Consider the following 27231-nt stretch of genomic DNA (forward strand, 5'->3'; position numbering starts at 1 on the left):
GAAAAATATTAGCAGGGACTCACACATCTGTATGCCAATGTTCACAGCAGCATTATTAACAATAGCCAAAAGGTGGACTAAACCAAACGCTCACTGTGGTATATATAAAATGTTGCTTTACTTAGACTCTCACAATGGTTTTATGAAAATCTCACTACAAACATCATTCCTTTATGAATTCAATCAACTTCATCTCTTTTTTTTTTTAATTTTTTTCTCAACGTTTATTTATTTTTGGGACAGAGAGAGACAGAGCATGAACGGGGGAGGGGCAGAGAGAGAGGGAGACACAGAATCGGAAACAGGCTCCAGGCTCTGAGCCATCAGCCCAGAGCCTGACGTGGGGCTCGAATTCCCAGACCGCGAGATCGTGACCTGGCTGAAGTCGGACGCTTAACCGACTGCGCCACCCAGGCGTCCCAGCGTCATCTCTATAGAAGAATTACATCACTAGTAGCAAGTAGGAACAATATCAACCTAATCTTCATTTTTATTTTTATTTTTTTTAATTTTTTTTCAACGTTTATTTATTTTTGGGACAGAGAGAGACAGAGCATGAACGGGGGAGGGGCAGAGAGAGGGAGACACAGAATCAGAAACAGGCTCCAGGCTGTGAGCCATCAGCCCAGAGCCTGACGCGGGGCTCGAACTCACGGACCGCGAGATCGTGACTTGGCTGAAGTCGGACGCTTAACCGACTGCGCCACCCAGGCGCCCCTCAACCTAACCTTTAGATCAGTGAGATTTTCCATATGAGCCAAAACATTCTCATGTACTACTACTAGTGAAATAAGGATTCCTTTTCAGTAGGACAGACATTAAGAGACCCACTTACCAAACTTATCCTTAACAAGTTGCTCTGAAGATCTTGAATTTGGGCCACTTGCTGTTTAATGGTTTCTTCCCATCTGGCATGTTGAACTTTTAGCCTAAAATGCAGATCTTAAGATAATTATTCTCACACATAAATTTAAAAAAATACCATATAATTTCTGAACAAATGAGGGTATTATTACATAAATTCTTAAAATTTTATCAAGAGGAAGATTTGGCAATTGTGCCATTTTCCTCTTTGTGTTTTGTGGATAAGGTACAAAATTGAGAGATAAGATGCCACGATTCTGCATTTCAAACTAGCTCAAAGCTGGAATTTGTATCCACTTAACAATGATATACTGGCATAACTAATACATTTCTCATACTACACTGCTTATCTGCTCTATAAATACTCACGCTATTTTCTCTGAGGGTAGAATTCTACTTTTGCATATGATCTTTCATCTCCTCAGCATGTCTTATGGCCTCTGCATGTCGATCCTGTGCTTCTTGCAACTAAAATAAAGAAAAAAATAATTTTAACTACTGACAATCTAATAGAACACCATCACCTATTTCTGTAACTAAATTATTTTCTTTTTTGACTTGAGAGAGTGAGAGTGAGAGAGAGAGAGAGAGAGAGAGAGAGAGAGAACATGCACAAATGGGGAAGAGAGGCAGAGGGAGAGACAGAGAAAATCGTAAGCAGGCTCAGGCTCAGGGTGAAGCCTGATGTGGGGCTCGGTCTCATGACCGGTCTCATGATGTGGGGTTTGGGATCATGACCTGAATGGAAATTAAGAGACAGGACGCTCAACCAACTAAGCCGCCCAAGTGCCCCTGTAACTAAAATCTTATTGGACCCAGTCACACTCTCCCCTACATGCTGATGATGGCTACTTTGAGGTCATAACAGCAGAGTTGAGCTGCTACAACAGAGGCTATGGCCAACAAAGATGAAATGTTTCAATACTCTTACAGAATAGTTTACCAACCTTACTGTACTACAAAAACATAACATTTTTAATGATTTTAAATTATATATGATCAGATAACCGTACAAATGTATCTACTGGTCAAATGGAGGAAATCTAGGAAATTGCCTTATGGTAAACATTTCGGTTTTCACATTACAAGCACCGCATCAACTATGATTTTAAATTTTCACATAGGTGAATGACATTGTTATTCTCGTGATGATAAAACTGAACATGCTGTTTTCAGTGACAACAAGATATTTCATGGAACAGACTGAGAAGCAGTATCCTAGTAGGAGCCAGAATGCCTGGGTCTGAATTCCCAATTCTGCTGGTTATGAGCTGTACAACCTTGAGTACACTACCGAAAACTTCCGTGTGTCAGTCTCTGCATCTGTAAAATGAAGGTAATAACATCACTTACTGGGGCACCTGGGTGGCTCAGTCGCTTCAGTGTCTGGCTCTTGATTTCGGCTCAGGACATGATTTCAGGGTCATGTGATTGAGCCCCACAATGAGCTCTGTGTGGACAGCGAGGAGCCTGTTTGGGATTCATTCTCTCTCTCTCTCTCTCTCTCTCTCTCTCTCTCTCTCTCTCTCTCTCTCTCCCCCACCCCCGTCTTTCTCTCTCTCCCTACTTGCCCTTCCCCACAACCTCTTTCTCTCTCTCTCTCTCTGTATCTCTGAAAACAAATAACCTTAAAAAAGTGATCTCAAAATAAATACTAATAGTATCTACTTCACTGGGATGTTGGGAAGATTACAATAGGAAAAAACACATGAACAACTTAGAAGGGTACGTGGCACATAGTCAGCTCTAAATGTCTGCATTGATTACTGTTGCTATATTTTGCGTTCCAATACAATGTGATACTTCAGGCAGGTGGCATGCCAATACAAGTGGTCCCCATACAAATTATACTCAAGTTATTCTTTATTCTACCACAAGTGGCAGCAAATGGGGAGCTTGAGGCCCAGAATCTCTCCTCAGTACTTCAAACAACTTTGCCAATGCCACTAACCAACAGTACTTTTTTCCACTTATAATCCTTTTAACTGACTTCCACTCTATACCACTCAGTGAACAATGTTCACAGACTACAGTAGAAATAGCCCCTCCTTGATTCAGTAGTAGATCCTTTACATGACCATCGGAGGCAAGGGAAAGCCACTGACATGGAAATAATAGAGTCTTGATAAAATAAAGTTCCTCAATCATTTCATGTCCATACTGTTTATGTTAGGCTGCTTGAGCAAGGGTTACGGGCTCTGATGGCCATGCACTTGAAAATCCACAAGTATCTTTTGAATCCTCAAAAACAAAATCCCCAAAAAAAAAAAACTCCTACTAAATTTCCTACTTTGAAAGCAATTACACATAAAAATCAAAAAGTGTATACATATATATATATATATATATATATATATATATATGTTAAAAACCAGAACATTAAAGCAGAAGCCCTTGTACGTGCTCTCTGGATCTAAACTACCTTTTCGGCCTCATTTGGCCATTAACTCTATAAACTGAGCATGGAAGTTCAGGGTTAGGATAATGGAATGCTGACCTTACCAACAATATAAACAATCAATTAATGCATGTTTCCTCTGTTATATATATGTGTATATATATATATATATATACACATATATACGTGTATATGTATAAAATATATATACACATATATATGATATATATCTAACATACTGTCTTCTTACACTATAAACTAAAGAAAAGGTTACTAAGAAAATCGGAAGGAAGGGGTGCTGGGTGGCACTGTCGGTTAAAGGTCAGGCTCTTGACTTTGGCTCAGATCATGATGTATACTTCTTGCGTTCAAGCCCCATGATAGGTTCAGCACTGGCAGTGTGGAGCCTGATGAAGATTCTCTCTCTGCCCCCGCTTCCCCTACTAACATGCTCTGTCCACTCTCTCTCTCAAAATAAATAATTAAAAAAAAAGAAGAAAAATAAAATCATAAGGAACAGAAAATACGTTTACAGGAGAGTACTCTATTTATTGAAAAATATCTGTGTGTAAGTGGACTCCCACGGTACAAACCCACCTGGTTCAAGGGTCAACTGCATACCTGTATGATGTCTCCACCAAGAGATTACTGGAACTTAACATAGAGCCAAATTAGAAAATCAAAACCCCGTTCCTACTTTCCCATTCTTTTCTGGACACTATGGCCATTTTATTGGCCTTCAGACATCTTCACATTTCAAACAAGTATTTTCTTGGGGGGCCTGGGTGACTTAGTCGACTAGGCGCCCAACTTTGGCTCAGGTCATGTTCTCAATTTCATGAGTTCGAGTCCTGCATTGGGCTCCTTGCTCTCAGTGCAGAGCCTGCTTCGGATCTTCTGTCCCCCCACCCCGCTCTCAACAATAAACAAACATTCACCAAACAAAGTATCCTCAATATATAGTAAGTCACTAAAAGCCACTGCGATCATTTTGTCTTCTATTTCTATAGCACGCTTTACAGTTTACAAAACGTTGCCACATTTGTTCATTCCACATAACCAAGAGGTGGCTATTAGTGCCATTTTTAGGAACGAGGTCATTGACATTCAAGCAAGTTTTTCCAAGATGCCACAGCTAGGAAGTGACGGAACCAAGATGCTAGCATGTCTTTTGATTTCAAGTACAGTGCTTGTAGCATTATGCAGCAGCTGCCTGAGCCTAAGAGATCAGAACCTTTTCACCTCCTTCCCTAGTTGTCACCTTAGAATAGGTCATCATTACTTTACTTACATTACCACAAGTAGGACTGCGAAGTTATTTTAATTATCCAAAATGGGTTTTACTTATTGAAGCACCACTAAACCAAACTGTGCTCATCATAATCCCAATGCTCCTTGTAGATCTACTTGACAATCCAAACATATTATTATCAAGTCCCAGGCCATATCTTTGGAAGGTTCAAGTTGTAAACACCATAATCCAAACTCTTTCTGGATGTCAGGAGGAGTCTGACACATGATCCCGTATACACCACAGGATCATACACTTGGCCATACGTTGACCTAGAGTAATTCTTTAGTGTTTCAGATACCTTAACTTCAAAACCCAAACTCATTCCCTCCAAGCCTTCGTTTTCTGCACTAATACTACACAACTTTCATTACGTCTGCAAATTAGCAGAACTCTACTATGCTGTGTGCTCATAATTAACACATAATTATTTTATCACATATAGGAAAACATAGAAGGAAGTTGTTTCTGTGGGCAAATGCAGAGATGAGAGAGTGAAGTCAAAGCATCTCTTGGACGTTTTAACATCACTCCATGCTTATACTTAAAAATAAGAAGAAGACAGTACCTCAGGAAGAGAAGGTGATTCTACATCTTCCTCTTCTCCTAATTCTAATGCTGACATCATATCTAGAGAATACGGTCACAGATAAATTAATGAAAACATGTGTTACTATGAACTTTAAACACATACACAAGTCTATCTCCATTCATGAATATTTCAATAAAATAAAAGCAATAGCAGAAAAGATGTTCAGGGGGTTCGAGATTTTCCGGAAGTAAAAGGGGGTCGTACTTGGGATACTCATAAAGAAAGATAGCAACAGAAAAATATCTTCACGAAAAAAGGATAATATATTTGGATCTACATACTTTTAGATTTTTCTCATACTAGTATTGAATCATAGGAAAACAACTCACAGAGATTCACTAGCTTACCACTTCTGCAATTTTTATGCACTCCACCAGCAGAAGTCACACTGTCATTAACTGTTTGCTCTGGTGGCACATTTTCAATAATACCAACACCATCTTCCTTTGCTTCCATTGCTGACTTTGCTGTTCCTTCCTAGAAAAACAGCACAAAACAAAAACCCAACTTCAGAAAAACATCACATTAATTCATTTGGTCATGCACTCACCCACTCGGAAAGACAAGCACATACTGTATCTGTCAAGTCACAGCCACGATCCGGGGAGGAGCTGGAAAGAGAAATAAAAGACAGACCTGTTCTATATGCTAGTAGCGGTAGAGATGCATGAAAACAGGTAAGGACAGAAAAATACCATCCTCTAGTTCTACAAGGGAAGTGAATAACATACAGTGAACGCACAAAGGAGGAAACACTTACATTTGGGAAGCTCAGCAAACGCTGGGAAGATAGGGCTGTATCTTAAAAGACAAAGTGCACGGGGAGGGTGTGAAGGGCATTCTAGAATGAGCAAAAGGATCAAGTATGAAATAACATAGTAAGTCACAACACCTATGCAATATGGCAAACCTGGAACAGAGTTATTGGGAATGGGATAGACAGAGAGATATTACCGGAACATCAGGACGAAACCAAAAAAAAAAAAAAAAAGAGCAGTGTTATGCTAGAACAAGAATTTTCTCCTTCAGGTAATGGGGATCCATTGAATAAGCAGAGGAGTGACATCGTCACAAGTATGTTTTAGAAAGGTCACTCTGGCAACGTAGGATGTAGGACAATGTAGGCAATGTAGGATGAACATAAAGACAGCAAAACCAGAAGAGTACTGCAAAATTATAGGTGAGAGAGTGAATTACAGGAATAACATATGAAAAATGGGAAGCAGGTACAAACTATCGAATGTGGTGAGTGACAGCATGCGGTCATTTCAGGGAAGTTCGGAGTCCAGGACTTTTCCTGTTTCGGGAATGCTATTTATTAGACTAGGGAACACAAAAGACAGAGCAGATTACAAAGAGTCGGGAAAGAGGAAAGGGAAAGCGTCAGAAACAATGTCTTTAAACTAGGGCATATTAAATTTAAAGTACCCCGTGGACGTAGGAAGAAAATGTTAGGGCCGCCTGGATGCCTCAGTCAGTTAGCACCTGACTCTTGATTTTGGCTCCGGGCATGATCTCACAGTTCATGGGTTCAAGCCCCCCATCTGGTTCTGCGCTGACAGTGCAGGGTCTGCTTGGGATCTTCTCTCTCTCCCTCTGTCTCTCTGCCCCTCCCCACTTGTGCTCTCTCTGTCTCTCTCTCCAATTAATAAATGAATAAACTTAAAAAAAACAAAAAGACAGAAAATTCAGATCAATACAGTTCAAGTAAGAAAAAAGCCCATCATAAATATCTATAAAACATATTGAACTGATATAATAATGCAAACCTACACAGAACTCTGAAGTTGTGAAAAGGAAAGTAAAGGGAGGCGGGAGGAGTTCAGATGGCAGAGGAGGGGGATCAGAATTTCCCTTGTCCCTCAAACACAGCAGTATTGAGGTCACAACACTTGGAATGCCAGAAACACAGGCTGCAGAAGGACAGAAAAATCTCCACATGTGCAAACAGACAGCTTGGCGGGACAGAAGTGTGTGTATGTGAATTGGAAGAAATAAAATGGTCAGCACAGGCATAGAGTGGGGGAAGCCCTTTGGTGGAGAAATGAAAGGAAGAGAGAGAGGCTGTGGGAAGTGTATTTGGATAAGAGAAAACCTGTCCGGACCACCGACCAAGGAGAGGTCCAGAGAGCCAGTTTCTACTTTGCAAAACAGCCTTAGAAGCCAAAAAACAGAATGTTCAAGGTTTCCAGACTTTCTCTAGACCAGAGCTGCCACCTCCCATGCCTGGTGGGGAGGGAGCCGCCCTTAGGCTTGGTAGCAATCTCAGGGCTACACTGGGAGAGAACACCTTGAGTATGGTGGAAAGAGGCGGTATTGCCCTGCCCAAGGGAAAAAGACGAGCCAGGCACGAGCCAGAGGCCCTCTGTCCACTGCGCACAGTGGTGCAACTCCACTACCAGGTCCGAGCAAAGCGGGATCCTACAAGGTTTTGAATCCCAGCTCAGTGCTCAGGGAGCACAGGAGACTGTGCAGCAGGGCAAGCCGGCCCCCCAGGCTATTCTGTGAGGATGGCCTAAACAGTGAGTTTTGAGACACCTCGTGTGGGCAGGAGAGATTGGGAGGTCGCCATTTCTCTCCCCATGACCTACATCGTGGGGCTTCAGGGAACGGACAGTGAGCCTCCGTGGAGGCAGCCTATTACACCAAACCCTGCCTCTCTGTGCCTGGTAACTGCTTCTCTATGGGAGTGAGACTGACACTGATGGGACCAGACAGCCCCTCCCCTAGACCAGCACAGCCACCAGTCCCAGGCACCAATAGACAACTCTCCTCCGGTTTTCTATCTTAGTTTGTTTGTTTTCATTTGAGTTATTATTCTTTTGTCTTTCCTTTTCTTTTTTAACATTTATTTCTTTATTTGGAGAGAGAGAGAGTGAGTGATCAAGCAGAAGACAGGCAGAGAGAGGGAGAGAGAGAGAATCCGAGGAGGTTCCATCCTCTCACTGCAGAGCCTGGTGGGGGTATCGAACCCACCAACAGCGAGAACATGACCTGACCCAAATTCAAGAGTCAGACGCTTCACCAACTGAGCCACTCAGGCGCCCATCTTTTCTTTCCCTTTCTTGTCTTTTCCCTTTTTTCTCTTTCTACTCTCCTCTTTCCTCTTCTCCCTCTGGAATCAGGGAGAAGAGGAAGTATGTATATATATAAATATATATATATATACACATATACATATGTAAATAAATATATATATATACACATATATACACGTATATACACATATATACATGTATATTTGTGTGTGTGTGTGTGTGTGTGTGTGAGAGAGAGAGATTCTTTGTTCCTCTGTTCTGGTTCCTTGTTTGTTTGATCGGGCATTTTCTCTATACTTTTCCAGATCTCCTGCATTTTCCTCCCTCTCTTTCTACATTAAGCCCTAGAGCTCCTTTGAGTCACTGCCTGGTCTTTTTTTCCACTCCTGTCACTTCTCTCTTTGTTTGGGCTAAGGATTCTTCACCACCCTCTTCTCCTTTTTCCCAAGATTACATCAACAAACAAATCAAAGCACACCGGGTGGAAGGCCCAAACTACCACTCCAAATAGTGTGAGAAGCAAGCAAAGATGCACCAAAAGAGTGCACACAACACACCCCAAAAACACTCGTTCGACTGCCAGGCTCTGGACAGTGTGTGATCCCTTTTTAATACAGTAGTACTCACAGGTGTGGGACACAGAACAAGCTATTACAACACATAAAGGACAGGAAACTAGCCAAAACGACAAAACGGAAGAATTCTCCTCAAAAACAATTCCAGGACGAAAGGACAGCCAGACAAGTGCTCAAAAGAGACAGAAACAATATATCTGATCAAGTTTTTGGAATCGTCACGTTGAATGCTGAAAACGAAATGTTGTAAAGGAGATACAACATAAACTAGATGCAGTGACAGCAAGGATGGGTAAAGAAGCAGACAGAATCGGTGAAACAGAAGATATGGACAAAGATGAAGCAGAGAAAGGAAAGAAACGAAATGACTAGACCACGAGGCAGGTACCAGAGATCTAATTGATTCAGTAAGACGAAATAATAGCCACATCATAGGAGTCCCAGAAGAAGAAGAGTGAGAGAAAGGGGCAGAAGGTTTATTTGAACAACTTATAGCTGAGAGCTTCCCTCATCTGGGGGAGGAAACAGGCATCCAAGTCCTGGCAGCACAGAGAATTCCCTTCCAAATCAACAAAACCAGGTCAACACCACAACATGTTCAAAGCGAAACTGGAAAAATACAAAGATCAAGAGAGAATTCTGAAAGCAGTTAGGGACAAACGGGGCTTAATCTGCAAGGGAAGACACATAAGGGTAGCAGGAGACCTGTCCAATGAAACTTGGCAGGGCAGAAGGGAGGGGTAGGAAACAGTCAATGTGATAAATGGGAACATATGCAGCAAAGAATCCTTTCCCCAGCAAGGCTGTCATTTAGAATAGAAAATGACAGAAAGGCTTTCCAAGACAAACACAACCTAATGGAGTTCATGAACACTAAATCAGCCCTGCAGGAGACCCTAAGGGGCGACTCTGTGAGTGGAAAGCAGCAGAGACTACAAAGGACCAGAGGCCTCACCAAAAGCATGAAACCTTCAGATAACACAATGACACTAAATCCATATCTTTAACTAATCACTCTGAGTGTGAATAGACTCAATGCCCCAATCAAAAGACACAGGGAATCCGAATGGATAAAACACAAAACAAAACCAAAGAACAAGATCCATCTATATGCTGTCAACAAGACACTGATTTTAGCCCCCAGGACACCTCCAGAGTCAAAGTGAAGCTATGGGGAACCACCTATCATGCTACTAGAAGTCAAAAGAAAGCTGGAGTCACCACACTTCCACCAGAAAGACTAGATTTTAAACCAAACACTGTAGTAACAGATTCAGAAGGACATTATATCGTAATTAAGGGGTCTATCCATCAAGAGGAGCTAACAATTATAAATGTTTATGTCCCCAAAGTGAAAGGCCCACATGTATGGATCGATGAATCACAAACATGAATAAATGTATACATACAAATACCATGATTGTAGACGACTTTAAGACTCCACTCGGGGCAATAGGCGGATCGTCAAGGCAGAAAATCAGTAAGAAAACACAGATCCTATGTGTCATTGGACCAGATGTATTCAGATATACATACATATATATTGGCCTTAATATATACATTTACATACATGGATATCAACACCGATATATTGAGATCTCTTCGTCCAACAGCAGTAGAATGCACATTCTTCTCAAGTCCACATTGAACATTCTCCAATATAAATGACATCCTGGGTCACAAAACAGCCCTCCACAAATATAAAACGACTGAGATCATACCTTGCCTATTTTCAGATCACAACAACAAGCACTTGGTCATTCTTTCTCTCTCTCCCTCCCTTTCCAAGAGGAATACAAACATTACAAAAACATTTAGCTCACCTCCTTCCAAGAAAGAGAAGAAAAGAATAATAAACCTTGTGGGGCAATGAGTCATGGATGAAAACCACACAGACAGTAGAATTCCATAACCAATATGTTGACAATGGAGTTGACAGAAAGTGATGTACTAAAAGAACAGACACTAAAGAAATGTTTTCTGCAAAGACAAATTAGGGTAGGGGTAAATCATTAAAAAAGAGCATGGTGGGGGGGGGGACACGTCGGTGGCTCAGTCAGTTCAGCCTCCAATTTCAGCTCATGAGTCATGATCTCCCGGTTTGTGGGTTTGAGACCTTCATTGAGCTCTGTGTTGACAGCTCGGAGCCTGGAGCCTGCTTTGGATTCTGTGTCTCCCTCTGCCTCTACCCCTACCCCGCTTGCACTCTGTCTCTCTCTCTCTCTCTCTCCAATATAAATAAACTTTTAAAACATAAAAATTACATTAAAAACTATGGGGGGAGAAGAGGAAAAAAGGAAACAATATAAGACACGACCAATCAATCAAGCATGAGCTTAAGACAAGGAAGAAAAGGAGAAATGTGAGCAAAATAAGGTAAGTGGAAACAACATATATTTTTCAACAGGTACATAAGTAGGATTGGGAATATACTATGAACAGTAGTATATATATATATATATATACACACATATATATATGTTATATATATCTATATAGTATATATAGAAATAGTATACATATATAGTGTATATATAGTGAATATATATAGTGTATATATATAGTGTATATATATATAGTGTATATATATGGCATATATATATACACTATATGTATATAGTGTATATATATATAGTATATATATATAGTACACATATATAGTATATATACATTATATAAATGTATAGTGTATGCATATATAGTATACATATATATCATGTATACGTAAAACAGAGGCTTTGATTCACAGTGTATCCCTAATAATACTGACTTTTAGCACTCTACAGTAATCTGGTTATAAATACTGTAATATTTAAGTTTTTTCACTATAAAATAAATTGTTCGATTACTGGCATCTATCGCTTCCTAAAAGCTATAAATTATTACTGGACCAACGAAAAAACAGAAAAAGAAAGGTTTCTAACACATCAACTTTCACTATGGAGAAAGAACTGGGAATGAGAATTCTAGAAAGAAATGTGAACCTTCAAAGGATGTATGTGACGGGACACAGATGGGGTTGAAAAAACAAAGGCTGAGGACTTTTTCTCTGCAATTCTAAGCTCACAATGGGAGGAGACTAAAAATATATGGTAACCTTCTTTCGTATGTAACTCCTGATTTTCTCAATAGAATTCCTTTGCGTTTATACGTATTAAACACTAAACGGAATATAAACTGAAGCCTGACTTTTTAAATTCACATATCTAATTGTGATACATCATGCGTATTTCATTACTTTTCAAATTCCATTCTACAGAATTCCATTTCCCTACTCATTTTTTCACATTCAAAACCTATGACATTGCTTCTTCCAAGCAAGACTTCATTCTAGGAGCTCCAGGAGTCAAACAAGTATGTTTCCTAACCTCCAGTAGCTTATAATGATTTAGGGGCTTTGAAAGGAATATTTAAATAACTATCAGATGTCTGAAACTTTAAATTTTAGAATCAGACACAAGGACTAGGAGGAGATATTTTTAAAAGCTAGAATATGAAAGATTTCTGAAATTAGAAACTTGACAACTTGGCTAAGAAGAGCCTCTGCTCATAGGGCTACTCTTCTCAGCAAAATACGTATTCTTCAGGGAGATGCACAATTTTAACTTACTCTTCATGGAGTTATTTCAAAAATACAGGGAAACACCTTTGTAAGGTAAATGTTGAGAAATAATGTAAACATCTAAGTTTCTACATTTTCTATATTATTTTAGTCTAAATATAGAACAAAGGATAGAGACAAGGAAAATCCTGTATCTCGCTCTCAAAATAAAAATTGCCTGGGGCGGGGGCAACATACAATAGATAATTGGATCCAATAAGATTTCATTAGGCTTCAGTATTATCAGTCATGTTAGTATCACAGTAAGCATCCTTATCCTTAACCAAATGTCATATTTCCTCCATTATGGGAAAGCTTTTCCCAATATAATTCAACGGTCATTATATATTTTCCAGCCCATTCTTTTCTCAGCCCCCACCCCTAGGATTTACCAAAGTAAAACAAAACAAAACAAAACAAAAAATTCAACGTGTCATGTATCTGTCAAGGGGTTTGTTCTTGCTAAATTTCCATTACACACATAAAATGATGATGCACAGGCTACTCTTAAATTTTCAGAGTAAATAAGGGAGAAAACTAAATTCAGAGCAGGAAAGTGAGTTTCACAGGAGGGTACTTTACCTTGGTACCGAAATCTACGTCTTGGCTAGCTGATGTAGGCCATGAATCTCCAGGACCAGGTTTGTCAGAAAGCCTTTAGAGCAAAAATACACAACAAAAACATGTTCACTTTTTTAAAAACAAAATTTCAAAAATTAAGTGAAAGGTCAGCTATCTGTTTATTCAACGAAGTTTCTTATTATAATTAAAAGTTGGCCTCTGTTTTTTCCACTAAGTTTTATTTTAATTCCAGTAATATTAACATCCAGTAGGGGCGCCTGGGTGGCGCAGTCGGTTAAGCGTCCGACTTCAGCCAGGTCACGATCTCGCGGTCCGTGAGTTCGAGCCCCGCATCAGGCTCTGGGCTGATGGCTCGGAGCCTGGAGCCTGTTTCCGATTCTGTGTCTCCCTCTCTCTCTGCCCCTCCCCCGTTCATGCTCTGTCTCTCTCTGTCTCAAAAATAAATAAAAAACGTTGAAAAAAAATTTTTTTTTAAAATCCAGTGTTATATTAGTTTAAGTTGTACAATACAGTGATTCATCAACTCCATACTCACCCCGTGCTCATCATGACAAGGGCACTCACTCCATCATCCCCATCACCTCCTTCACGCCGCCCACCACACACCTCCTCTCTGGGAACCATCTGTTCTCGGCAGTTAAGAGCCTGTTTCTTGCTTTGTCCCCCCTTTTTTCTCTCCCTTTGCTCATCCGTTGTTTCTTAAGTGCTACACGAGTAAAATCATATGGTGTTTGTCTTTCCCTGACTTTGCTTAACATACTACTCTCAGGCTCCATCCAGGTGATTGCAAATGGCAAGAGTTCATTGTTTTATGGTTGAGTAATATTCCAGTGTGTGTGTGTGTGTGTGTGCGTGTGTATGGATATACATATTCACACACACACATACATATAAGACTTCTTCCTCGTTCACTCATTTGTCAAAGGACGCTTGAGATGGCTACTGGAAATAATGCTGCAATAAACACAGGGGTGCGTGTGTCCCATGGATTTCGTATTTTTGTATTCTCTTGGGTAGTATACAGTAGTGCAATTACTGGATCATAGGATAGTTCTGTTTTTAAGTTTTTGAGGAACCTCCATACTATTTTCCACAGGGGCTTCACCCACTTGCATTTCCACCAACAGTGCAAGAGGGTTCCCTTGTCTCCACATCCTCGCAGACACTTGCTTCTTGTGTCCTGGAGTTTAGCCATTCTGATAGGTGTGACGTGGCATCTCGTTGTAGTTTTGGGGAGCATCTTTACATGTGTCTGTTGACCATCTGTATGGTGTCTTTGGAAAAATGTCTGGTCATGTCTTCTGCTCATTTTGAAACGGGTTTTTTGGAGGGGGGTGTTGACTTGTATCAATTTTTTATACATTGTGGATACTAACCCTTTACTGGATTTGCAAAACATTTGCAAATATGTTCTCCCATCCCAGAGGTTGCCTTTTAGTTTTGACGGTTTCCTTCACGGTGCAAAAGCTTTGTAGCTTGATGTAGTCCCCATAGTTTGTTCTTGCTTTGTTTCCCTTGGCTCAGGAGACAGAACTAGTAAAATGTTGCTACAGCCACAGTCAGAGAAATGACGGCCTGTGCTCTCTTCAAGGATTTTTTTTTTTATGGTTTCAAGTCTCACACTTAGGTCTTTAATACATTTCATTTGTGTGTATGGTAAAGAAATTGCTCCAGGTTCATTCTTTGCATGTGGCTTGTCCACTCTTCCCAACACCATTTGGTGAAGAGACGGCCTTTTCCCCACTGCATAGTCTTTCCTGTTTGTGGAAGATGAACTGACCATACAGTGGTGGATTTAGTTCTGGGTTTTCGGTTCTAGACCATTGAGCTATGTGGCTACTTTTTACGCCAGTACCCACCATACTGTTCGGATTACTACAGCTTTGGAATAAAATTGAAATCTGAGATTGCGATACCTCCAGGTTTCCTCTTTCGCAATATTGCTTTGGCCATTCAAGGTCTTTTGTGGTTCTATACAACGTTTAGGATTGTTTGTCTAGCTCTGTGACAAATGCTGTTGGTACGTTGACAGGGATTGCATTACATCTGTAGATTGCTTTGGGTAGTGTAGACACTTTCAAAATAAGTATTCTTCCCATCTATGAGCATCGGATGTCTTTCTCTTTCCGTCACCTTCAATTTCTTTCATCAGTGTTTTACGGTTTCAAGAGTACAGGTCTTACAAAATTTGGACCCCGTTTTAAAAAAGCTTTCCGTTCGCTGTTTTGCCTCCACCTCTCCTAACCTGTGAAATCTCCAGGAAAGACCCAGTCTGAGTTTCCATAACCAAGGGTGACAAGCAGGGAATGCTCTGAAATAGTTGAATATTAAATCTACAAACGTTACCACAATGACTTCTCACCTCACATCTGTCAGAATGGCTCAGTTTCAACACACAGGAAACAACAAGGGATGCTCAGGGTGTGGAGAAAAAACAACCCTTGCGCACTGGTCGGGATGTAAATTGGTATCGCCACAGTGAAAGCCAGTATGGAGGAGCCTCAACAAATTAAAAATACAAATACCATAGGATCCAGTAATTCCACTACTGGGTATTTCGTTACCCTAGGGAAATGGAATACTAATTTGAAAAGATATATGCACCCCTATCTTTATTATAGCATTATTTACAATAGACAAGATATGGAAGCAACCCAATTGTCCATCAACAGATGAACAAACCATGTATACACCCACACACACACACACACACACACACACACACACACACACACACACTGGAATATTACACAGCTATAAAACAGAATGAGATCTTGCCGTCTGCAACAACATGGATATACCTAGATGGTATGAGGCTAAGTGAAATAAGTCAGAGAAAGACAAATCCTATATGATTTCACTTCTATGTAGAATCTAAAAAAGGGAACAAATGAGCAAACAGAGAAAAAGCAGAAACAGACCCAGAAATGCCTTTCTAAACAACTCCCCTAATCCTGGGTCCTTCATTCCTGTCATTCGCCTTTATCTTACTTGGCATAAACCCCCATATTCTGACGTCTCTTCTTGAACTCTTATTCCTATCCAACTCAGTGTTGTTCTTCTTGAAACCTGCTCTCCTCTGCTAATTCGATTCTTACTCTCCTTCATTGTATTCATAAGATACACTCTCCCGCTTTCTATTATTAAAACACTTGCCTGCAAGATGAAGACAAAAAAGAAACAAGTAAAGGAAAGAAAGAAACCAAGAAAAGAACCCGAATTGAAATCTCATTTCTGTCACTTATCATATCCAAATAGGTCACTTCAATCTCTTTTGAGTTTCAAGTTCTCCATGGAAACAACCATTGGGCAAGGAGGTTAAACAGAGGTTGAAGTACCAGAGGGTATTTTGATGAATTAATCTCTGAGGTTCCCTAAATCGTGAGATTCTAAGTGCTTTTGACTTGGCCTCTGGAAAAATGGAGAGTCCTTCGCTGGCAGAAGTGGAAAAATTAATGGAAAAAAAATACCAAGAAAACCAGAGAAGAAAGTTAAAAGGCAAAAACACAGTACAGAAAAGTCATGGGGAAACACAACTCCAAACAAAGAGAAAGCTTCCTAGAACTAGTCAAGGGTACTAGCCCAAAGGGAAACCAGACTGGGAACTTAGGCAACAGAGAATCATAGAGCAAAATCCTCGAAAGAGAGGCTGAATTTAATTAACGTAACATGGTCTACAACTAGATATCCTTCCCTTACAGAAAAATCATTTGGCTCAAAAGAGGAGATATCACCACATCTAAGGTGCTGCCTGACAAGATCTTGCTTATTATGTAAAAACTGTGACACCATGGCCATAGTTGACATCCACCCTTAAATCTCTGATGGTAAAAGCAAGGGACTAGTTACCACTGCACTAATGACTTTTGTCAGCACTAGTGGTCAGATATATAAGGGCAAATGCTTGGACTAACCTGGATTCTTAAGAAAACCCTCAATTAGAGTTCTGACATCATTACCTTTGACATTCTGAGTTGATCTGCACTAGGATCTCTATCTTCATCTCAGAGCTGCTGAGGAACCAGAGAATGGATGTGGAAGCTTCACGGGCTGATGGGCAAAGCCCTCAGCTACTCATTAACTATGCAATCATGGGGCGAGTAATCCACCTCCCTGAACCACATTTGCCAAAGAAATAAAAGGTAGGCTACAATAACACAGCTACTTTGCAAAGCTATGCAGTGACTATATAACTGAACAGATGTTACCCATAAGACATAGTGTCTAGTCCAGGGTACAACACACAACAACTGCTTTTGTTCTCTGCGTTCCCTTAGGAAACACATAATTTTCACTTCATTTATTTCCTTTCCTTTCCTTTCCTTTCAATTTCCATTTCATTTCATTTCATTTCATTCCTTTATACTTTGAGAGTGAGTGCACACAGAAAGAGGGGAAGAGATCCCATGGAGCCTGTCAGCGCAAAACCCGACGTGGGGCTTGAACTCACAAACCTGAGTGGAAATCAAGAGTCACACCCTTAACCGACTGAGCCCCCCAGGTACCCCAACAAATGTGATTTTTACAAATCCATAAAAATCCTACCTGGTTATAGAGTCTTCCTCAGCATTCTTATCTCCTCCTAGAGAAGAAAGCAAAATACATGTTAAATCAACAATCGAAAAATAGAGGAAATTACAAGTGTACGGCTTATGATTTGTTAAAAAGTATGCCTTTGGGACCACACCTGGAAACCGCACTACACTGAATGGTAATTATACGATTGGTAGGGTTCAAGCACTAAGAAATCTTACTTTCTCCTCCTTATTGACCAAAAGCAAGAATAGGTTTTATCAGAATTTGACACCTACAGGTGAACCGATGTTTCCAATGACCATCACTGACTGACTCTATGACACTGGAGAAAAATGGTATCGTTAGGAGAATGATGGTCGTAAGCTGACAATGTCAAACTGAAACTAGCATGATTTTTCTGGACTTCCACTACTAGAGGAGTTAAAAGACAGTATCTTTATTTTGCTCTAACACGGCAGAACTGCCCCAGCCTTCAGTAGAGACTGTTCACTTTTAGGATGAAACACTGCCTCACAAAGTGTGCTCTATAGCTATTGTCCTTTGCAGCATGGCCACACCATAGCAAACACACTCTCCCTGACCTTATTTCCAATGGCAAGGTAAGTAAGAAGGATTTGGCATTCCGCTTTGATAAAGTTCTAACCTCTTGGGACTGTCTTCTTCCATTGCTAGAGAGTCTGTCTACACCCACCGCACATCACAGAGGAGGATGATCCCAATGTGAGTGCTATGTAGTGGTTCATGATGTCATTTTTCTCAACCCTCCCCATTAGGTGACACACAGCTAGAGAAATCATGCTTTTTTTCATGGAAGGCATAGGTCATCAGATCCTCTACTGAAGAGCAACAAAACAAAACAAAGGGCAAAGAATGTCTTGAATGCCGACCTTCAATTACCAGGGAATTTTAACTTTCTAAACATTCAAAGATATCCACCGTATGATTCTAACTATATGACACTCTGGAAAGAGCACGGCTATGGAGGTAAGGGTTGGGGTGAATGAAGGGATAAAGGGGTACAGCACAGAGGACTTTTAAGGCAGTGAAACTCTTTCACACGATACCACAAAGGTGGATTCACATCATTACACATTTGTGAAAACTCATAGAATCTAGAACACCAAGGATGAACACTAATGCAAATTAGAGACTGGGCCTCAAAATGAAGAGTTAGTGTCCATACAAAATGCACCACTGCTCTCAGGGTGCCTGGGTGGCTCAGTTGGTTCAGCATCCAAGTCTGGATCTGAGCTCATGTCATGATCTCACAGTTCATGGGATCAAGTCCTACATCAGGCTCTGTCCTGACAGCACAGGATTCTTTCCCCCCTCTCCCCTGCCCCTTTGCTGCTCACACACATGCATGCTCTCTTGCTCAAAACTAAACCAAGGAACTGAAACAAATATACTACTAAAAATGGACCACTGTCGTGCAACATGTTGACAACAGGGGAGGCTAGGTGTGTACAGGGGTATGGTATATGGAGACTCTGTACTTTCGATTATATTTTGCTGTGAACTTAAAACTTCTGTAAAAATAAGGCTTCTTAAATGCATAAAACAACACCAACAACAACACATGGTATCCACTGAAGCTACTCTTAGCATATATTAACGCATGATACAGTCACCTTGAAAATTAAGACAGAGATCAAAGTAACACAATAGGGGGACTGTCTCCTATATGGAAGTATATGAAAATACATACAGCAAAATACAAAAACACAAAAGTTATTTGTATACTTAGGCAAGAAAACAATTGGTGAATATGATCAAATATCTTGTAAGTATAAACAGGGATTCAGGGGCGCCTGGGTGGTGCAGACGGTTAAGCATCTGACTTCAGCCAGGTCACGATCTCGCGGTCCGTGAGTTCGAGCCCCGCGTCAGGCTCTGGGCTGATGGCTCGGAGCCTGGAGCCTGTTTCCGATTCTGTGTCTCCCTCTCTCTCTGCCCCTCCCCCGTTCATGCTCTGTCTCTCTCTGTCCCAAAAATAAATAAAAAAAACGTTGAAAAAAAAAATTTAAACAGGGATTCAGCACTATGAATCAAACCTGGGTTTTCCATATAATTAAGAGATTTTATTCTAATTTTAAGTCGAAAATCATTACATTTACCATATGTAAGAGTCATAATGAAAGCTTAGCCACATAAAAAAAGATTATAATGACCTAATATTGCCCTAGTAATTTTTGTGCAAATACCTACTTCATATGGATGATGAAACTGAAACCAGTACCATGGTAACCATCATATTACTTGCTAGTGCAATAAACTCTTAAGACAGCACCAAAAATTAAGTCAGGGCTATAATTCCTATGCAGAACAGGTTTCATCCAGCGGGCCAAAGAGGGCTACCCTCAGAACATCCTGCTTGAATGACCGGCCCTTGGTGGTTCCCTGGGATCTTGGATTTCAGGAGGGTTCCCACCATTCCCTAGCTGGTTAAGAGTCGCTCACTCTGCCTAAGTGCTGGTACAATCAATGTGCTTCAGGCCGCACACTTGATTTCCTTCTGGACACCTGGAATTTGGGGACATGCTAAGGAGAAGATGGCTATGTGATTAGCATTTGATGAAACCTCGGGCACTGAGTATCCATAAGCCTCGTACTGGCCCACAACATTTCACTTGTGCTGTCCTAATTTCATGCTGGAGGAATTTAGCACATCCTACTAACTCCATACAGAAAGGATTCCTGGAAGCCTGCGCTTGGTCTCCTCTGGACTTCACCCCATGCACGATATTGCTCGGTGCAGATTGGCCTTTCTAGCCTGTCCCCATACCAAATCACAGGCATGACTACAACTATATGCTGAGGTCTGTGAGCTCTTCTAGTCAATAATCAAATCTGGGTGCCGTTACGGTGCCTCCAACACAATTGCATTGTATGAAATCTTTATTATTTGGGTTGATGTGTTACACATGGTTACAGTCAGAAGGTTATGTCACAGAATACCTTTCCTGGAAACTCTTCTTCTTGGTATTTGCCTTGAAAAGTCCTACATTCCTATATACCCATTTGAAGAAAGGTTCAAAAGGAATAGATGACATCTTGATGTCAGAAAGCGTGCAACAAGCAACAATCCTATTTTACTCAGAAAAAAAAAAAAAAGAGAGAATCCTGGTGGTTGCCACTATGTTCTACCATATACAAGTTCCTCTCAAATATGAAAAATCAGTTAACTTTCTCCCACACACTAGGACTTAGTTCATTTTTTCTGGCAGATAGGAATCAAGAGAAGTAACAGGGATTGTTCTAGAAAAAACAGAACTATCAGATGCAGTATAAAAACATACTACTGATTATAGTTTTTTGTTTGTTTCCTTTCCTTCATTTCTTAGAAAATTAAAAAATAGTTCACCTATTAAAGGCAGTTATTGCCAAGATAATCAAAAGTCATAATTGCTGTGTCCTCACTCCTGCTGCTCTCCTCTGTTCATCTGATAAAGTCCTACTCATTCTTCACGTCCAATTTAAATGCCTGCACACAACCTGGAAACCTCGGAATCTTCTGAGAGTTCTCTCTCACCCTCTAACTTTTTAGAGTCAGGAATCACAAATTCGTATTAACTATACTGTTTCGGTCTCTGCTTTATCTTTCCCCTGCCAGCGCCCTAGTCAAACATGAGTTCTTAACTGATGATTTTCGCAGGGAAAAAAAAAAGGCACCAAATATTATTCTTATTTCTTAAATGATTAAAACAAAGCTAACCAAAACAAATGAGAAAGACACAAGGCCCAGAATGAAAAATTAATGGAATAAATTGAACCCCCTGACGTTTTCAATCTACACAGCTGAAAGTTTCATAATGGCCTAATACTAGGCTAAGGAAACAGGAGCTTCCTTTGCCTCCCAGTCTCTTTATGTGGTTTCCTATAACCTATCCCCCATATGAGGCTTCAGCAAACTACGGCCACAGGCCAAATCCTACCTGCCATCTGGTTCTGTAAACAGTGTTTTCTTGGGGCATAGTCCCATGTCTTCACTTGCATACTGCTATGGCTGCTTTCACACTACAAGGGCAGAGCTCAGAGACCACATCACCTAAAACATTCACTGGCTCTTTAGGAAAAAGGCTTGGTGATCTGTATTTTATGCATCAACCGGAGTGTCCTAACTCAAATCTAATCTTATTAGTCTTCTGCCTCAAATCCTCCAAAATCCCTGCATCAAATACTGCTGGCTCCCTCCCTAAGAGCCATTGCACAGTCTTCATTCTTGCTAGAGAATCACAACTTTATTTGGATATTTATTGTCTCCATACACAGAGAAGGTGGCCTCACCCCGGCTTCAAAAAGAGAAAGGATTATTCTAAGCCAATCACAGAACCTGATTTACCAGGGACCCGTTGAGAATGAGTGTGTGACCTAACCTAGTCTTTAAGATGTTAGAGGAAGTCTGCTGCAAGCCTCTTCCTAGTAAAAAGAAACACCCAAAGGAAAGCAGTCCTTCCCACCCACTGGAAGTTGCCGTGCGAGAATGTGACACCTGGAGCCGTGGCTAATTAGCCACGCCGGAAAGGAGAAAGAAAAATACCACCAGCTCCAAACCTGAACAAGAGACGACTGGCATCCTGATGACATCACTGAACCATCAAAACATTTCTGGTTCCTGCTGTTTTAGTCACTGTTAGACGTCACCCATTATTTGCCGCTAAAAGCATTCTACCGAAGAAATTGCCCGAGGCCTATCGGGGAAGATCTACTCCTTCCTACAGCACTAAGAAACTTCCATAAGCTTGTCTTACCTAGGTATTCACCCCATTCCCAACCATTGTCCTAGCACACGTTTTCTACCAGCAAAACCCAGCTGCTCATAAATCCCGCTAAGGTCACTCGCACACCTTCGCCTCTGCACTGCTGTGTACCCCGCCAAGCACGTAATCGTGACAGTTTGCAAACACTGTCAAACACACAAATGTCGGCCCTTCTGCCTCTCTACCTGGCAAACTGAACGACTCACTCTGCACGCTTACCGTCGATTCTACCCAGTCCTTGAAAACTCGGATTCCTCACCGGGAACTTACGGTACCTGGAACAAATGCCAATACAAAATAACAATGATCACTACAAGCTCTACGAGACTCTGGCACCTAGTAAGCACTAAATAGAGTAAATAACACAAAGGACAGTGCTGAAAACAAACTCCTGGGGTGCAGAGCCTGGTTTTGGAACGTTTGTATTCTACAACAACAGGATAACACTTAGTAGCTAACAGGCACTGAAGAGTTACTTGTGAAGTGAACAAATGGACATGAATAAATTAAACTCCTTTGAAAATTCTTCTTACAAACCACAGAAACTTTTCTGTTTCAAAAACCGCAGGGACAGCTCTCTTCTGTTATGAGCACCTTAATGATCCCAACGCTGTCTGCTGGATCTTTGGATCCATCTTTGGAAGCCCCCTCCCCCAGGATCGCGCCCCGAGCCCCCGCCCCCGCCTGCGGCACCCACCTCCTTCTTGACGGTGCGCAGCAGCCTCTGTCGAGGGTCCGCCTCTGTGGGACGAGACGAGGGGGCACACGGTCAGCCCCGCGCTGGGGCCGGGGCCGGGGCCGGGGCTGCCGTCCCGCCGCCCGCTCGCCCTGCGCCCGCTTAGCTGCGGCGCCGGAGGCCATGGCCGCGCGCGCTGCGTTCCAAGCCCAGGCGGCGGCGGGGCCTGCTCTCTGGCCGCGCAGCGTCAGCCGCGTTCGGCGGGGCCGAGCGCCCGGTTACGTCAGGCCGCGCCGCGCCTCCGCCCGCGCCGCGCCTCCGGTGGGGCGCCGCCGCCGCCGCCGCCGCGCCTCCGGTGAGGCGCCGCCGCCGCCGCCGCCGCCGCGCCTCCGGTGAGGCGCCGCCGCCGCCGCCGCCGCGCCTCCGGTGAGGCGCCGCCGCCGCCGCCGCCGCGCTTCCGGTGAGCCGCCGCCGCCGCCGCGCTTCCGATGAGGAGCCGCCGCCGCCGCCGCCGCCGCGCTTCCGGTGAGGAGCCGCCGCCGCCGCACATCTGGTGAGGAGCCGCCGCGGCCCCGCTTCCGGTGACGACCGGGCGCCGCAGACGCCGCGCTTCCGGTGAGGAGCCGCCGCCGCCGCCGCGCTTCCGGTGAGGAGCCGCCGCCGCTGCCGCCGCCGCGCTTCCGGTGAGCCGCCGCCGTCGCCGCGCTTCCGATGAGGAGCCACCGCCGCCGCCGCGCTTCCGGTGAGGAGCCGCCGCAGCCGCCGCGGCCCGCTTCCGGTGAGGCGCCGCCGCCGCCGCCGCGCTTCCGGTGAGGCGCCGCCGCCGCCGCCGCCGCGCTTCCGGTGAGCCGCCGCCGCCGCCGCGCTTCCGATGAGGAGCCGCCGCCGCCGCCGCCGCCGCGCCTCCGGTGAGGAGCCGCCGCCGCGCTTCCGGTGAGGAGCCGCCGCCGCCGCCGCGGCCCGCTTCCGGTGAGGAGCCGCCGCCGAGGCCGCCGCGCTTCCGGTGAGGAGCCGCCGCCGCTGCCGCCGCCGCGCTTCCGGTGAGCCGCCGCCGCCGTCGCGCTTCCGATGAGGAGCCGCCGCCGCCGTCGCCGCGCTTCCGGTGAGGAGCCGCCGCCGCCGCACATCTGGTGAGGAGCCAACGCGGCCCCGCTTCCGGTGACGACCCGGCGCCGCAGACGCCGCGCTTCCGGTGAGGAGCCGCCGCAGCCCGCCGCGCAGCCTGGCCCCTGGCGGGAAGGTCCTCGGGGCGTCGCACGCTCTGGGCCCCTACCACCAGCAGCCCCGCCTCCGCGGGAAGCCCCGCCTCCCACGCCCGGCGGCCCAGCGCCCACTCCCCCTCCTTTGGGCAGGGCGGAAATGCAGCGTTCAGGCCCAGAGCAGGTCCTGGCCGGGCTGCAGGGAAGTGGCCTGAGGCGGTGGAGCCTGTTACTGACACGCTCCAAGCCCCATGGTTCCCGTCTTTAAATGGATGTAATAGAGGCGCCTGGGTGGCTCAGTCGGTTGAGTGTCCGACTTCGGCTCAGGTCATGATCTCACGGTTCGCGGGTTCGAGCCCCGCGTCGGGCTCTGTGCTGACTGCTGAGAGCCTGGAACCTGTTTCCCATTCTGTCTCCCTCTGTCTGTGCCCCGACTCCGCTTGTGCTTTGTCTGTCTCTAAAATAAACAAACATTAAAATATATGTGTGTGTATCCAATGGATGTACTAGGACCACCTCTTCGGAACGATACCAGACGCAAACGAGATAGTGAATATAAAGCACTTAACAGAGACCTAGGAAAAAACACCCGCAACCATAAAAGCTGCCGTCATCATCATCATCATCATCAGTATTATTATTACTGAGTCCTCCAAGACACAGTGGCTCTCCACCCAGATTGGCCGGGCCTTGCGTGGCTCCCTCCCCCGCACGCAGGTCACTGGGAGAGTGGCAGAGAGGGATCCTTCCAGGACCCCAATAGGGCACTTGTCTGCCAGGACTGAGTCAGCCAAGACCCTTTGCGACCAACGCTCCTTCCACCAGGTTCCTGACCGCGTCCACCCAGACGGCACCTCGGGTTTACAAACGTTTATTGACACCTACCACAGGCCAGGTTACTGTACTGAGGATACGGAAGTGAGCAAGTTGGGCAAAAGCCTGCCCTCACAGGGCGTAGGAGGTAGACAGAAAAACAAATAAGCAGATGATGTGGGATGTTGGAAGTTTCTGGAGAAAACTGAAGTAGGCAAAGGAGACAGGTGTATTTTTGAAGTAGGGTGCTTGAGGGAGGCCCCATGAGGAGATGCCATTGAGCAAAGAGGAGAAGCGTAGATTGGGGGATTTCTGGAGGAAGAGCATTCCAGGCAAAGGGAACAGCAAGTGCAAAGGCCCTGAGGTAGCAGGGTGCCACTGGGTGGGACAACTAGCTAGGAGGCCAGTGGGGCTGGAGTGGCATGAACAAGAAGGATTGGCAGTCTTCCAAGGTCCTGTTAAGGCTTTGAAGTCCGCTTAAAGGACTTGCATCCTGCCCTCGAGAGCCCCCCCGGGTTTCAGCCCTCCGGTCACTAGGACTGGGGACAGCTCAGAGCAGCCCTCTTGCTGAGGAGATTCAGAGCCCCTTGTCTCCATGTGTCAGTGTCCTAAGCCAGAGAAGAGGATTTTGACTAGCCGAGGGAAAAGAAAAGAAGCTAGAAGGATAATGGGCATTCCCCGAGTCCAAGGGGGGCCTGGAGGACTGGGCTGAAAGCAAGGTAGCCCCAGAAAGAGAGACCCTTGGGAATAGTCGCCTGGCAAGGACAGAGTGGTTAGGGTGCCACCACTCAGGGGGAAGGAGCTCCAGCTGTTGGAGGTTCCTGTTCCAAGGACGGAGCATCCTACTGGCCTGGCCTGAGACCTACGCCTGCTTCTTGCTGGGCAAGGGGAGCCTCAGCCACAATCCCACCACCCCACTATCTCCACCGAGAGTCCCCGGGGGGCCCAGAGAATGCGAAATGGTTGCTTGGTAACCAACACCCCCCCCCATATACTAGAACCCTATATGGAGGACCTACTGTGTGCCAGCCACTGCATCAAGGGCTTTAGGGTTTGGGTTGCCTGCTTTCACCACAACACGGACATGAGCCCAAGCTTCACTTTTGGCCTCTTAATATTATCTTCTTCAATATATTACATTGTGAAAGATGACATGAAATAGTCACTTATGTCAACAGGTTTTCCAATGGAGCCAGAGGCCAGGAAGGAGATGGGCCTTATGCACATCCTCACCGGTAGGAGAAGCACAAATGTTGGAACCGGGCCAAACACCTGCAGCTTGCTACAGTGAGAGACCCCGCTTAGTGATAGCCTTAGAAACCAGGTACGGTCACCAAGTTTACTTTCCTGCCACCAACACCAGTCTTGGTCATCAGAATTCGTAGTAAATGACTTATACAAGCATTCCCTCTTGTCTTCAAAAACCTCTTACTTTTATTCCCTGGATGGGGGTGGGGAGGGTAGAGGCACTCTTTTGGTTGCTGCCCACAGGTGTCTTTCCCAAACTGCAATTCTGAGACCCCAAATAACCTTGCTTTTATTTCAGCTCTGCCTCTTCTCTCAGTTGACAGCTTACATCCTGCATTTGCTAAGTAGGAATGCACAAATGCTTTCTTCACAGCTTCTAGGCCTCTGAATTTTGATACAATTTGAAACCTGTGGGGGTGGTGGGCGGAGGAATTCAAGCACAGCACAAAGCATCTTGATATATTGATCAACTGAATTCATCAGTTGTTAACTGCAATTCATCAACTGTTAACATTTGCTGCCTTAACTTGATGTTCTCTGCCTCCCTCTTTTTACAACAAATTGCACACATTGATTGTATACATCTTGATGAATTTTCTCCTATGCACTCCCCTGTGATACCATCACTATAACGAAGGTACTAAACATATTCATCACCTCCAGAAATGGGTGTGTGTTCTTTCGTGGCTATTTGTTTCTTTGGGTAGGAACGTGTAGCATGTGATCTCTCTCCTAGAAGCAGAGGCGTGGGAACAAGGTGTGGGAGGGAAACATGAAGGAAGCAGAGAAGGAGCACTTGATGTGATTTTATGGAAGGTGGTGTAGACGGCCATCCCTTTTATCCAGGTTTCTCCATCACTTTGCAGAGGCCTGCTAATTATTCCTCTTCTCATCCTTTCCCTCTCTGTGATCCTTTCTTCATTATCTTTGCACAGATTCTCGGCGCTTTCTTTTTGTCTTAATTAGGCTTCTTGGTGGTTTGGCCGCTTAGCTGCTATCTTGATTTCTTAAAGAACCACCTTAGTTTTTTCACCCTCCATTTTGCCAGCCTCTTCCAT

The 27231-nt window shown here is 43.9% G+C and overlaps 1 protein-coding gene across 4 annotated transcripts; it reads right to left on the bottom strand.

The window, feature by feature from the left end:
* Positions 1-835: 835 nt before the first annotated feature.
* LOC125159777 (ankyrin repeat domain-containing protein 26-like) lies at positions 836-23226 on the bottom strand. 4 transcript variants are annotated; one of them, XR_007149909.1, is made up of 9 exons: positions 22935-23226; positions 22457-22512; positions 17487-17523; positions 12942-13014; positions 5493-5622; positions 5122-5183; positions 2159-2187; positions 1234-1332; positions 836-929 (listed from the first exon to the last, which is right to left on the bottom strand). XR_007149909.1 is itself a non-coding variant. In XM_047848402.1 (9 exons), exons 1-8 carry the CDS (start codon positions 23096-23098, stop codon positions 1296-1298), a joined length of 588 nt encoding a protein of 195 aa, XP_047704358.1. In that variant the 5' UTR covers positions 23099-23226; the 3' UTR covers positions 836-929; positions 1262-1295. The 4 variants fall into 4 exon arrangements, 2 of the variants coding, with proteins under 2 accessions (XP_047704358.1, XP_047704357.1); XR_007149910.1 differs by having other exon boundaries at positions 2145-2187; XM_047848402.1 differs by having other exon boundaries at positions 1262-1332.
* Between the last annotated feature and the right edge of the window lie 4005 nt (positions 23227-27231).

Source organism: Prionailurus viverrinus, unplaced genomic scaffold (assembly GCF_022837055.1).
Source record: "Prionailurus viverrinus isolate Anna unplaced genomic scaffold, UM_Priviv_1.0 scaffold_61, whole genome shotgun sequence".
Classification (NCBI taxonomy): domain Eukaryota; kingdom Metazoa; phylum Chordata; class Mammalia; order Carnivora; family Felidae; genus Prionailurus; species Prionailurus viverrinus.

Coding starts and splice junctions, on each gene's coding strand:
- LOC125159777 (XM_047848401.1), bottom strand. CDS start 23,098: ATGGCCTCCGGCGCCGCAGCTAAGCGGGCGCAGGGCGAGCGGGCGGCG. Junction 17,524..22,456: donor AGGACTGGGTAGAATCGACG/GTAAGCGTGCAG, acceptor TTTCTTCTCTAG/GAGGAGATAAGAATGCTGAG. Junction 13,015..17,486: donor GAGGAAGACTCTATAACCAG/GTAGGATTTTTA, acceptor TTTGCTCTAAAG/GCTTTCTGACAAACCTGGTC.